Source organism: Micrasema longulum, unplaced genomic scaffold, assembly GCF_059751315.1.
Source record: "Micrasema longulum isolate JH-2025_06_02 unplaced genomic scaffold, ASM5975131v1 h1tg000219l, whole genome shotgun sequence".
NCBI classification, from domain to species: Eukaryota; Metazoa; Arthropoda; class Insecta; order Trichoptera; family Brachycentridae; genus Micrasema; species Micrasema longulum.
This window is the reverse complement of record NW_028277424.1, coordinates 289,521-305,224: the sequence shown is the minus strand read 5'-3', so window position 1 is coordinate 305,224 and position 15,704 is coordinate 289,521. Positions and strand designations below refer to the sequence as shown.

The 15,704-nt window shown below is 31.7% G+C and overlaps 1 protein-coding gene across 1 annotated transcript; it reads right to left on the bottom strand.

Annotated features, from left to right (window-relative positions):
* Positions 1–8,566: 8,566 nt before the first annotated feature.
* Positions 8,567–15,704, bottom strand: RpS6 (ribosomal protein S6). The gene is made up of 5 exons (XM_088243610.1): positions 15,657–15,704; positions 15,173–15,377; positions 12,760–13,067; positions 10,860–11,006; positions 8,567–8,718 (listed from the first exon to the last, which is right to left on the bottom strand). The coding sequence occupies exons 1-5, from the start codon at positions 15,660–15,662 to the stop codon at positions 8,626–8,628; spliced, it is 759 nt and encodes a 252-aa protein (XP_088099736.1). The 5' UTR covers positions 15,663–15,704; the 3' UTR covers positions 8,567–8,625.

Here is a 15,704-nt window from a genome sequence, read left to right as displayed (position 1 = left end):
GATAATGACAGTTGATTATAGACAATATGTCAGGGCCGCACTAGGCATCCATATAAATGGTCAAAAAAAATAATATTTTTAGGTAAATTATAAAATCTAATATTTATTCAATTTATTATAGGAATAAAAGACAAATATTACTTACTTTCCCTTTTTATTAGAATAGACACATATAAATAAAAGAAAAAGAAAAAACCGGCGAAACCGGCATATAAAAATTTTTTTTTTTACAAATATAGATCGGTTAATTAAGATTTCAATCACTTAAAGTATCGTCCCTTTGAGTCTCACTTTTTTTGTTGTTCGGAGTAATTTTTTTATTAATAATTTCAAAGATTGCTTCAATGATGCTAAGAAAACTTAGAACGAAATAAATAAGTTGTTAGGGAAAAGGAGTAAAAGCAGCTGCGGTGAAACTATAAATAAATATTTAATAACGAATGAAACTACTAAAAATATAAGTGACAATTTAGTTAATATTTTTAATTGAATCGGCATTCACTTCGTAACACTTCATTATAAATTATTATGAAAATAAAACTTTGTTATCAGTGTTACACAATAGTGTTATCAGTGTTACACAATAGTGTAACACTGATAACAAAGTTTTATTTTCATGACAATTTAGTTGATCATTTCACAAAAAGTATAAATAGCATGTTACATCATTGTATTAAAAAACAATTGATGCGTCAATTGATAAATAACCGCAGAACATGATTTTGCCTAAAGCAAAAATAAAAGATGTCGTTAATATAGTTAAAAAATTTAAAAACAGTAAATCTGCTGGATTTGACAATATAAGAATGTATGATGTAAAAAAATATATCGATTTATTAGGACCAGTATTAACACATTTAATTAATTGCATTATACTCCAAGTGGAAATACCAGAATTACTTTAATGTAGTAGTCAGACCCATATATAAAAGTGGAGAACATTCAGATATTAGTAACTATCAACCAATACGTATATTATCTGTTTTTTTTTTAAATATTAGAAAAATCCATAGCTCAAAAATGTATTAATTATTTATCAAAACTTTCCATAGTTGACCAAAATCAATATATATGGTTTGTAAAAGAAAAAGAGTACGGAATTGTTATTACAAGATTTTTCAAATGAAATAAATAATGAACTAAATAAAAAATATCACACCTTGTTCTATTTATCGATAATTCAAAGGCCTTTGATACAATTAACCATTCAAAATTAATAGGTTCATTAAATGACATTGAAATCAGAGGAAACCTTTGAAAACTTTTCAAAAATTATTTAACAAATGTATGCGTCAAAATATTAGGTGAAAATACAGGCGCCGCGCCGCGCCGTAGCCCAGTTGGTTAGACGGCCAACTATGAGACTGGCGTCGGGGGTTTGATTCCCGCCAGTTGCAAGAAAATAATCCAAGAAATATTTTTTTCTCCATTGGTCTGGGTTTTGTGATGTATTTTTTAATTTTTTAATTTTTTTTTTTTTTGTTTTCTTACAATAAACATAATAATAAAACAGAGTATTAAAAAAAAAGGATAATTACATATCACCGAAATACATATTAATAGAAAAATAGTAAACGAAAAAATCCCACAAAGGCATGGCCTGTTCGTGGGTACCTTTACAAGAAAATGTTAATGAATTTTCGCTCCTATAATAAACAATGGACAGTTATAATATTTTTGTATGGCATTAGAAAGAAAAAATAAAATATTCTGTAAAAGATAATATGGTATTTTTTTATAGTAAATAAAAAAGAAAAAAAATATATTTTTAAAAAACACAAAAATATTCCTTATTCCGGTATTTTGCATTACCTCCTTCCATATCCCCTCTGTCCCACCTGCTGACAAGCCTCAAAATAAAGGCTTAGCGGGTTATTCCTTTTTTTTAAATGAATAATAAAAATAAATAAATAAATTATACGATACGCTATAACTTCCTGGGGGGTATCAAGTGAACTTCATAATAATTTTATTCAATTTTAAAGAAATTCTAAGATCAAATTGCTACTACATTAATATGTATACCGCCAGAGACAGATTATTTCAATATGATTGATTTATAAATCTGTAAATAATTATCAGTTATTTATGACAGGTTTTAATTTTTAATAATGTAATAAAATATGGTATAATATGTAATGTTTTTCAAGTAAAATTATTATGAATATAGGTTAAGTTTAAATAATCGAAGCAATTTATAAGAACCTGCTGACAAGTTATAACTATACAATTCAGCAGGACTTTAATTTTTAGACTGTTGTGTAAATATTAAAAAAATGTATTTAAAAAACATAATAAATTCTAAATGTTATGAAGAATAATCTCTCACCCAAAACAATGCTACAAAAACCATACAAAATTTCAAGAAATATTTTACATTTACGTAAATATAGGTTAGTAAGCGATTTTTTTAAAAATCATAAATAATTTTAAAAGATAGCAGTCAGCTGTAGCTGACTGTTACATACAATTTTAATACACGAAAATGACCCTGATTTAGCGTTAATACCACGATACTAAGGCTCAAAGTCCTGTGCGCGAGTATAAGGGACAGACGCAATCAATCAGTTCTAGAGTATTAATATTATAGCTAACAATAATTAATCAATTCGTCACGTAACTTGGAATTCTTCGGAATTTTCCGGCTTTTCGCAGATCTCTTCGCACTCTTTGATCTCTTCACAGTGTAGAATTAAAATGGATTGGTATGGGTTAACTCGAAGTGTTATGCTTATGTTGTTGATCGTGTTTATGAATATATTGATCGTTTTTTTATGAATACATTGAATACCATTGTTTTATTGCTCTTGTTTGTATTATAGGTCCGGTCGTATATACAGATCTGGTGGCTTCCAAAGAAAATTTCAAGGCTTTTAAAAAGTTTTGTAATCATTTCGGCGAATTGATCATTTCCCATCAGTTTAATTCCAGTCAGAGAAGAATTCACTTCCCTCTTTTCTTAATCCAGTTACGAGCATATTATGTACTTCTGAATTACCTTCTTTCAGCACAAAGATGCTTAAGCTACCAGATTACAGAGAGCTCCATCGGGCAGCTTGTCTCGTTCGGCAACGAGCAACTTTTTCGTGTATGTGGGCACCGCCAAGGAGATATGTCCTCAGATGCGGATTTAACGTTATTTTTGTTAAATATCTTGCACATAATATGTTTGTTCATATAACTTTTGTAATTGGCTTAGGTCGTATATATAATAAATAAATAAAAATGTTAATATTATTAAATAAAAAACTAAATCATATATATTTTTCAAGTTATAATAAATGGTTTGAAAATTACATAAATATTGAACCAGCCAAGTGGTTCAATTTTCATATTTATTTATATATAATTTTCAAACCATTTCTTAAAATTTAAAAAACAAGTATTTCAAGTCAGTAGAGCTGTCCGACAGTTGGCAAATTATTTCATTGGAATAAAGTATCTGGGTGGCACGTGGGTGGCAGTTTTAGCATTATGTAGTAACAAGTTACTATAAGTCTTGTAAAATGCCTAAAAATATATATACATGCATACTGTTTTTTTTATGGAGATATTTGCGCGAGTACCTATAACTTTTAATGACAACCAATAACCCGAAATTTAACATTTATTTTATGTAGAAGATTTCATTCGAAATGTTTCAATATCGTTTAGCAAATGACAAAAAAAAAACATTTTGCTTCTGCGATTTACGCATATCGTTTTTTTTAATATATTATTAATACTGAACATTTCTTTGTTTTTTCACAAAAATAATAGCCGCTTTCAAATCAAATTTTTAAAAACAACCCCGTCTTTGACAAAAGAAAACATCGCTTTCGGCATTTAATTACTTATATCAGAGATTATAATATAGGTATATTGACTTTTACGTTTTCCAGTTTTCTACGTGTAAAGGTTTATTAGACTATTAGGTACCGAAATATTTTTTTGATTTTCCAACAGATATACATCAACAGAATGATATACCAAATGGAAGTTAGTTCCTTTTTATATCATGACAGCGCTCTATGTACTTAACAGTTGCCTGTTCGATAAATTACTACAAAAAAGTTGAAATTCGCGGGAAAGTGGGTTCATAAATCGAACGATAGTTTTCCACGCGGGCAGCTCACTTCCTGTAGCAGGAACTGGAGCACAAATCAACTGCTTTAAGGAGGAACTTAAGCCAAGTGGACTTGCGCAAAACTAGTGCTTATTCTGCTCGCTACGTACCTAACGTACTTTTTTCATATCGGATGTGATGTATCTCGTAGGGCGGTTTATTGTACGGCATCTATTACTTATTTACTGTCGGAAGAGGGGGAAAATGAAAAATATGATAACGATTGTCAAATGGAAATCAAAAAAATTCAAAACCCTAAATTAACTTTGTTTAATTTAGAACAGTAGGACTAAATCTAAAAGTGAAGGTAAGCCTAAAAATTTTTTAATGGATCTGAAACAATATTCCTGAGACATGAAAAACTTAAACATACTAAAAATTTGTTTACAGAAAGCGCTGGTATTCCAAACGAAATTATAGCGCGGTATAGCGCGTTTTTACGTACTAAATACGCATTATAGCGCGCTGTAAACGCGTTCGGAATACCAGCCGGGGTGCTATTCTGAACCGCACGCGGCACGAAAAAACAGGTTTTCTCGTGTATTTTGTGTGTAAATACGCGAGATAATACGGCCGCGAGTGTTTGGATTACCACCCCTGGATACGTATTCCGATGGGAAGAAAAATTTATCTTCAATTTTACCTACAAAATAAAATTAAGTTTTCTGTATGCAAAATAGAATGTGTACATTTTTTTTTCTAAAAATGTTAAATTACCGGTTACCGACGATGATACATTAAATTTTCATACAAATATACACACTTTCGTACATAAATTTCGATATTAGTTTATACCGTCTTAGTACATACCGATGAAGATAGGCGTTCATAATCGCGGCCCTGGGCCCGATTACAATGGGAAAATAACAGTCATCTTCAATTTTATCTACAAAGTAATATTAAGTTTTCTGTGTGAAAAATAGAATGCGCAAATATTTTTTTTTCTCCTTTAACATATTCCATCACAGGCTACCGATGAATATTTTTTAAAAATATACAAATATGCACAATTTTGTCCATAAATTTTGATTTATAACTCTGTGAACTTTCCATTTTAATCGGGGCCCTGGGGTGCTATTCTGAACCACTCTCGTGGCACGAGAAAACGAGTATTTTGTATGTAAATACTCGAGATAATACAGCCACGAAAGCGTTTGGAATACCAGCCTTGGACCGCGATTACAAACGCTATCTTCATCTGTACAGAAAAAAATGATGTATGCACATATTATATTTATCATACAGAAAACTTAATTTTATTTTGTAGATAATATTAAAGATAAATGTCAACTTCCTATTGTATTACGGGCCCTAGGGTGCTATCCTGAATCTTCTCTACCTTCTATAATGACTAATTTAATGATGTTTATTTTTTGCATGCGTTTACAATTTGCTTCATATATTGCCACACTGATGATTAAGTCAAATAAATATGTAAACTGAAAAAAAACTCGATGGTTTTCATTTAGAACATTGTTGCAACCTTAAGCAGGTAATTACGCAAAACACTTAATTAGGTTGAATTGACCAAACTGTATTAGTTTTTTTCCATTTTTTAAACAGTTTTACACATCATTTGACGTTTAATCATCGTCGTGGGCAATGTATGAAGCGAAGTGTACCCACATGAAAAAAAAAATCTAGTTTATTTCACAATTCCACTTCGGCTCAGTGCATATTAAAATCTGAAAGAATTAAAAAACAATATACCTCTGGGAATTGACATTAATACATAGACATACCCTGAACCCTAAAAAATTATGACAATTAACTCATGCCCAAACGCTCAGTCATGCGCAACGCGTAGTATTTAACGTATTTAGTCGTTCTTCGACCGCCAGTTAGGCAGGAGGTTTAGAATCGAAACAAAAATGCCTACTTGTGTCATGAAAACGTGTAAAAAAAAAAATCTTTCGGATAAACATCGTAAAAAAAGGATTGTGTGACTTTTCATTGGTAAATATTTGTTCATGAGTAATTAATTAACAAAGCTTAAAACAATTCATATTCAAATATAAATATTATTTTTGTAAACGTTAAACTACGCCTAGCGGCGCAATTGCGAAGCTCTTCTTAGTTACAGTGATGCACTGGATAGAAACACGTTTTCAAAATATAATAAAAGTGAATTAATACTATCTTTTCGTACCCAAAAGTCTTGTGAAAAGATATAAATGGGTCGAAATCATAAAGAATTTAAGGAAAGAACCTGATTGGGATCCACCAAAAACGAATGTTGATAATGTTAAAATACAAAGTTTTTAAGTAGGAAAAAGACGAATTCAACCCCTTAAGAGTTATTAAGATAAACAAATAACAGAGATGGAGAGAGGGCAATATGGATAACTAGACATTAACAGGGATTATGACCTGTCATTGGCTGGTTTAAATTGATACCTTGTACACTGTATAACAGTTACCTTTTTTCTTATGTTTGGGCATCCGTATTAATTCAATTGGTCGATTTTAGTGGAGTACACTAAAATCAATAGAAGGAAGAAATATGGATGTTCAAACATAGGTAAAATGGTGAATGTTAGTTTGTAAAGTAGCCACTTAAACCAGCCAATAAGCATAAAGATATTAACATTACTTGGTTGCGAATTCGCTATGAAAAAAACTACCGGCTATGATGACTCACACTGTCAGAATTTTTTATTTAAAAAAAAGGAAAATTCTCCGAAGTCATTTACACAATTTTCAACCATAAACCGATTCCTAGAGGGCCCCGTTCCCCATGCTAGAAAAAATTGTCTTATTTTAAAAAGCTGTTATTACAACCAAAATACGTATACATAGTTATTTATGAAATGTTTTCCGAAGCTAAAACACGGGTAGATAATACCAATTTACGACAATTATACCTACAGATGTATGAGGGATATAAATAAAGCAATGACTATGTTTTAATACTTTATTTTCAAAACAACTTAAAAATTATTCCGTGTGCCTTGGAAGGTCAGACAGTGCTGGAGATCGTTTTTCAATTGTTAATAGGAGTGCTGGAACTTCGATACTAGAGTCGTCTTTAACTGGTCAGTTCAATGGTGTTCTTCAAGGTGAATCTTTACTCCTGGAAAAGGACTCAAATCTGGTGAATTAGTAGGCCGAGGAAACGCAAGGATATTTTTGCTTACCAAAAACACATCCCTCCCGTTTTTCTCTAGATCCTAATAAAAAAAAAAAACAGGAGCTGAAGTTGAACTCTTTGCTGATCATTCTGTCAATTAAATCATTTGAATAAATCCGTAGCACGTGACAACAAAATAAATTATTTTAATTAAATTACAAATTTAAAAGCTTCAATTAAATTAACTTAACAATAGAATCACCATGTAAAGCGCCCTTGAGGTATTTTATTACGAAAATGGCGCTATATAAGTTATCCACAATAAATAAATAAATAAATAAATAAATGAAAGTTCAGTACTATGGGAAATTGTATATAAATAATATTTTCTTACACGCGGTAAAAATAAGAGCATTTAATTGTAATTCGAAGCCTCTCTGAAATGTATGAAAAATTTATAAAAATAATTTTAATAAAAACTACTTTAAATGACGTCACAAGTTCATCTAAATTTTTAAATCAACCAATGATAGATTTCCAGTTTCCAGGAAACCAACCCACCGATCAGGTGAACTCCCCGAAGAGAACTAGTGACGTCAAGCACTGAGTAATTAAAAAACTTTTGTCGGCCTGGTGGTGTAATGGTCAGCGTATTTGCCTACGACGCAGAGGTCTCAGGTTCGATTCCTGGCATGGTTAATTTGAAATATTTATTTGAAAGGGTGTTTTCACACTAGAATATTTAATAGTCCCTGGACTGGTACCTTAGGTGTAGGACTGATCATCTTACCTTTATATGACAAAAATGATTAAGATACGCTGTGATTAGAGTACCAATGCAGTGCCTTACGCACCATTAGGTGCGGAAAGGGAATGATGACAAAACTTCGACTTAGTCTATTAACAAATCCAAAAAAAAAACTGCTGAAATGCCTTACACCACCTGAAAACCTGGACCCTTGACAACACACCGTCTCCATAGATCTGTAGAAGTTTTTAAAAAGTTTCAGTGTCATCGTGCCAAAGTCTGAAACAAAACTTGATAGCACACCTTTTTGAAGATGTTTAATGTTCAAAACACATAAGAAAGAACCAAGAAAATAATAGCTACAGGCCATTGCATGTTACTAGCATTCAAACTCAATCCTGACGGCGCATGAAATGTTAACCTTCATCCCTTTCAAATGGAAAACCACCAGTTTTGCCAGATCAAACATAATTGTGAACTTTTTTTACAAACCTCGTTAACCTATATCGGCACACATGAAATTGTATTTCTATATATCATACTTTGGAAGACTCAATAACTCGTTAATTAGGAGAAAAATACCTAAACAAATTGATTGCACTCGTGCTGGCCAGCAACATTAGGTAAAATGAAAAGTCTGGCATGATGTTTTTGTTATTTTTTTGTTTATTTTTCTGTAAACATTAGTGTAAGGTGTGCCAATCACTTGGTGGAGGGGGCACTGGCATTGGAGCTCTTGGACTCACGGAGAGACGCAGAGCGGCGACGCTGTTTAAGTTGTTGTTGACGTTTGGCCTGTAACGAGAAAAATTGGTATTTAGTTTCAGCAAAACTACAGTATAAAAGATTAAGACTTGTAAGATGTAAATATTTTATTGACAGAAGTCTTAAATAACTAAATGCTCTCATTTTTACTTTTTTTTTTCAGGTCACAAACAGTAAAAAATACCACAATGTATAAAATAAAAATTAATAATACTAAACACCTTTCTCCAATTATATGTGAACACCAATAATCACAAAACAAAAATTAAAAATGTTAAATAGGCCAAAATTAAATTTACAATATGTATATATAATTAAATGCAATTTAAAATAATTTTAATTCAAAATAGATGTAATTTAACTAAAATATTAATAATTTATAAACTGTAATAATAATGTTTGTAAGGCATTTTGTATTTGAAGGATTTGGCACATTCATTACATTTTTTCGATTTTAAAAATATTAATGCCATTTTTTTTTCCTGAATGAGTTCAATAAACCGGAATATTAAAGACCAACTAAATATGGCCCACTGTCTTATAAATTGTAGGAAATAAATATGGGGTCAACTGGCAAAAAAAGTCAAAATGCGACAATTGACGCAACAAAATCATTTTTGTCAGTTCAGTCGAAGTATGCAGACATTTTTGTTTCTTTTTTTGGAAAACAATAAGGAATACTGGCAGAAAAATTTTCATGATAAATACTTTTACTAATTTTCTATGATTTCATTAAAAATATTTCATATTTATTAAATCAATATTGTTTTTTTTATTGAATAAAAAAAATTACACATACTTAAATTAATAAAAGAGCAGGAAAATTAAAATTTGCTTGAAGTAATTTTTCCCCTAAATATTGGAAAAATGTATTTATAGGGAATCATTTTTTTTTACTATGGTACTACGGAATTTCAGCTGTTATATACATCTTGGAAAAGGTGTTTTATGTAACTATTTACACCATATTTTTTTCACATTAGGTTTATAACTTCAATTAATATTTCAATTGCCACATTTTTACACTTTCTGCATCGTAATTTATTGATATAAAGACTTTATTCTTCTTAACCATGCGTCAACTGCCTGTCACAATTTAGTTAAATGTCAATATGACATTTTTGTTCAAAAAAACGAATAAATTTACAAAGATATAATGAAAAACTAACCACAAAGGACATCGGAATGTTACTAAGAATGTATTTGCTTGAAAAATGTATCAAAATACAATGGAAAATTACTGCACCTACCTTCAATTTAGTTTGAGATAATAATTTACTTTTTTTAAACTTGCTTTTATTCTCCATTTTGAGAAACACAGCAGCGCGGGGCTCGGTGTTTTTTGACACATCAAAAGATTTTCAAAACATTGATTGGGGGCAACATTTGAATGAGAATGTGTGGGAAAAAAAATAGGACCTGAATATTTCAGCGTAAAAAGTGTGAAAACATTTCAAAACAAAATGAGATTTTACTGTATTACATTCATTAAAAACCTATTTTATTAAATACATCATTAAAGCGTCTCTCAAATGTGGTTTTAATTCTTCTTTTTGCTTTCCTGTAAAATTCGTTATTTGTTAATGAGCCTGTACTTGCCACGCAGCCTTCGTTTATTTAGTGTCTTTTTGTTATAGTGTGTGGGTATAATCAATATCTATGTGGGTATAAAAATCTGACAGTATATTTCATCTGTGAATCTGAATTTTAGTATCTTAAAGTAAAACTCTTAATATTATTTAAGAAAAGAATGCATCAGCATGCAATAAAAATTCTAATACCTACACACTAATGAAAATTGGAAATATTTGGCATCGAAATACACATTTCACATTTTCCTCGTTATGTGACAGAACCAACGTGTATGTTATGTAGCTACAAACAATACCACAAGTTCACTGATGAATCGTGTGGGGTAAGAATGAGCCATTAATCTAACAGTTTAATTCATACATTGCTCTTGATTTAGTGCAAATGCGTGGTTAAACTGTAAACTAAATAAAAAATGTTTACAATAGTAATATTTTTGCATAAATATTGTACATAATCAATTCTATTAAAATGAAATAAGCATAGCTGTTCAAAAAATTCTAAAACTACTGCCTGCAAAAGCTCTAATGAAATGAAATAAAATAGGGAAAATGAGAAAACGTGATTAATATTATTATTACCTTGGCTTCCTTGGTCCTCTTGGCGATAAGTTTAACATATTCAGCGTGGGACTCCTTGCGGTGCTGAGCGCGCTTCTTCTTCAGGGCGAGACGGTGACGCTTGCGTTGCAACACTACGGGTGTTACCAGGCGCTGGATCTTGGGGGCCTACATTTACAATTATTATTACTAACTTGTAACTTTTCATTTGAAATGTTTACTCTTATGTCTTGTTAATTTGACTATGACTGTTACTAAACTGAAATTTTCTATTCATACTACACTGAAGCTCAATAGTTTAGCAATATGACTGTAGGCCTCAAAAAATATCACACATTAAATAATTATTAAAGTGTGGGGTAAGCAAGAGCCATTTTATCTAGCAGCTGATATTCAGATATTAGGATACAAAAACCCTAATCCTTGGTTAAAAACTGCATCAATTTTGGGAAAACTCTTGTACAATGTTTTTCTAATGCCTTCATCTTCAGAATATAACCTGAGAATGTTTCAATTGACCCTTTACAGGACACATATTTTGTTTTGATTTACGTCTTCCAAACCTAATAAAATATGTTCTTTTTGAAGATAATAAAAATATTGAATTTGAAAATCAGAGTGGTAGACTGATCTACCAGTGCACGCCATTACGATAGTCTTGTGACATGAAACTAAAACTTATTAGCGTATTTTTCGGACCATAAAATGCACTTTTTTTGTCTGAAAATTAAACAAAAAATGGGGTGCGTCTTATCGTCCGCAAAATACAGTAATTATAAAAAATATAGACCTCAATTCTAGTGTTATATTTATGTAACATTTTGTTCTATGTGTCCTATAAAGGGTTAAAGGGATATAGTATAAAGCCACAGTTTAAAAGGGTAGAATTCCCCTCCCCCGACCAATCATATAGTTCCATTTAGACACAAAACTAATTGATACAAATGATATATTTTCAATGATTTTATTTAGAAGACCTAAAAACCTGTATAGACATTAAAAAAAAAATATGTGAAAATGCTTGAAAACACAATTATGTATTTTTTCCAAAGTTATTATTTACAGTAATTTAACATAGGATATTTATTTGTATGGTGTTCTCCTATTTACCTGCTAGACAGCTGTGTTACGCATTATAATAATAATAATAATATCCCCAAAATTTTTAGAATTATTTTATAAAATTCATTTTATAAATTTATTAAATGAATTTTTTTTTTTAAAAGAAAATATTTGCGTTCTTATGATTTACCCAAATATTTAATTTTGAGGGCCATTTTCAACGAGTTGTAAATAACTCACTATTAGAAAATGATAATCAAGTTGGAGTAGAGTGGGATTCGAACCACGGACCTTTGATCCGTGAGTCTGAGACACTAACCACAGGCCACAACCCGGATTCAATAATATTTGACATTAAATTTAAAAATCACTATGACTATATTCACACCAGAACTCAAATATGTTTTGGTGACGACCACAAAACCATTTGCTACTGGCAAAAAAAGCACTGAAAAATATCCCGCTTATTCAAACTAGTATATTGTAAAAAGTACTCTTATTCTGAAGAATGAGGGTCGGTGCTATATAAGCTCCTGACATTACTGCGACCTGTGTAGGTAGATTTATCGCGACGGGTCCCCATAAATCAGTTCTCACCCCCCAAGCCCTGGTCTTTAAGGAGTGGAGGGTAAATATCCTCATATTACTAAATCTCCCCCTCCAAGCAGGATATATTAGTTAGGGAGCGAGCACTCCATCCTCAGGATAAACCAGTGGCCCGCCGAGGATGCGACGTCATTTGTGATATAAAGCATCACATTCACTTACATGTATAGGTGTTTCATTATCATGTAATAGTACTCAATAAAACATAAATATCCTGTTAAATTAAACATCTTCAGAGTATCTTGAAATGTACCTTAAACCTCTTGGGCTTGCCCTCTTTGACGGGCAGAGCCCTCTTGATGACGTACCGCCGGACATCGTCCTCCTTAGACAGGTTGAAGAGCTTGCGGATGCGGGAAGCCCTCTTGGGCCCCAGGCGACGGGGCACTGTGCTGTCAGTGAGGCCGGGGATCTCCTGGTCTCCCTTGCGCACCACTACCAGGGCAAGGACAGAGAGGTTGGCGTCCACGATACACCCCCTGACAGACTTGCGCTTGCGCTCGCCAGTGCGGCGAGGTCTGTAGCAGGAGTGGCCTTTGGCCAACAGCAAGCGCACACGAACTGTAATCGCAAATTGAACTCCATTATTAAACACTCCTCAATCTCCAGGCTCTAAATTTAGAGTTCTCACACAAAAACTATTAATTATTGATCTTACAAAATATATAACTCTTCAAAAATATAGGCTCCTGCAATGGTAGACGAAACATTGGAAAAAATCCAACTTACACGGGATCACCAAAAAAAGATACATATTGATAACAGTGACCGTGAAAACCTATGCACCTATCTATGTTTTTTTTTTAATATACTTTTTTACAGAATACTGTGTGGAACGTATCTATTATATAAAAAGAGGTTCCAGTATGCAAAAGTAATTAATAATTCATGTGCAAGTAGATTACATTATAAAAAAAATAACTTGTTTCTAATACACAAAACGAATAATTAATCTAGATTTAACACCTTTGCGGACACTTTTTTTCTAATAGGATCCACTCATATGGACATAATAATTGTGGCTTAAATCTATAAGAGCCAATGTCGTAAATCGCAACACAAGAATTTTCAGCCATTTTTGTGGCGTTATAGTAAACTGTTGAACGAGTATTGATAAAAAGAACATTACCATATATATATTTATGGTAATATGTATAAAATAGATAAACATATTTTTTTTAACTGCCCTATCCATACGAACATACGTAATATGTCCGCAATATTATTGCCCGAACGCAACAAACAGTATCCCATATATCCGGGTAAAGTATGCCTGCAACCACAAAAACGTCCGTGATCGGTCAAAGTCCTACTCGCCCTATGCATACGAATACATTATGCGGCAAGTTTAGAATTTCAACTCATTTCGAGGTCAGTCAATATTAGCGGATGTGTTTTTGTTTTGTTTGTATGAAGAAGGAATCGGTAAAAAGTAATAATTTACAAGCCTCTACGTATTTAGTTATTTACCTTGAAAGTGTAATGAAAAAATGACAGAAGGAAAGGTGTTGGGTGTTCATTAATGAACACCAAAAGCGCTGGCTAACTCATTTGAATTACATTTGGTACAAAATATATTTGAAAAAATATTAAATAGAATATTATAACAAAAAATTATCCGGCGACATCTTATGTTAAGAATCTCTGACTCATAATGAGTCTATTGTTTAAAAATGTTGTCTAGTACATTGAAAATAAGTATTGATATTGGGAAATAAACCTGACAATTTATACCTAATTTTTTAATAATAACCCTGAGGAAAAAACCCGATGATTTTTAACCTACTTTTTGAATAATAACCCAAAGGTAGGGCGGTTAATTGACATCGACTCTCTACAAAGAAATGGTAATTAAAAAAAATATCTGACATTGGCCAAACATATCTTAACTTTCTTATTTTTTTTAAATATATCACTTCCGATTGGACCGTAGCTGATGGTTCGTGGACTATAGCAGTCTTTTCACTACCAATGTCTTTTAGACTGACTGTGTCAGGAAGAAAATGACGGCCATAGCCGGCATAACCACGAAAGTGTTAAAATATTTCACATCGATCTTTTCTAGAATCGAACACTGGAGAATCCGGATAAAGATTTGTAATACGAACATTCTAAATTATTTAACAGAATAAATTATCAAGTACAAACGATAGAAATAAAAAACAAAAATAATACATTTTCAGATAATAATACAACCAATAACCAAAATATATTCAGAAAATAATAGCAAGAAGCGAGAACTTTCATTGTGAGTTTAGAAACATACCAGTATGAAATATTTTAATTGTCATCTCCAAGAAAACAATCGCTAATAATCAGCACTGTAATTGTGCAACCAATTAACTATTGCTAGGGAAATGTTTGTGTGACAGAAAAATTGTATTCTATTCTTGGGATTATGTTAGTTCCAGCAATGTATTAGTTTGAACGCAGTTTAAATCACTACACCAATGCACTTCTGATCTTATTTGAATTGATTATATCAATTCAGGAGACATTTTAAAATATAATTTACTCAGCTCAGTTGAGAAAGTACAAATTAATGTCGATACTAAATTTATTGTGAATTTGAAGTAGCTATTTATTTTGCATGACAAATCACGGTAATATAAATTAGCACGGACACAAAACATAATTTTAATGGTAAAACATGATGAATAACTAACCGGTTGACAGGACTCCCTGCTTCATGGGAAATCCTTGCTTGTCATTTCCACCAGAAATACGCAGAACATAGTTTTTCCATTCATCGCCAAGTGCATCGGCCTGAATTTCGGCTCCAAGACGTTTCTCATAGAAGATACGCAACTTGTGTTCATCGACAACTTCAAAGAGTTTTTGACAACCCGTTGCCGGGTATGAAACGTTGAGCTAAAATAAAGAACGGAACAATATTATACAAAATCCAATCAAAAATATGAATATATCACACACTCGGGCGAAAAATAACAGTGACATCGGCCTCATGTCACTTCTAACCACAATATTAGAGAACACTCCACAATTTCATCAACGTATACAGAAGCCATCGGCACACGAAAAAATATATTATCACTCCAAATACACCGCAAAAGATTCTAATAAATGAATCGGTCGATTATTTAAACTGAAATCATTTAACTATTCGATTAAACCCTAAAATAATTATACCTTCATGTCTGCGACGGCCAATTCAGATGGTCGGACATGTAAAAGAGC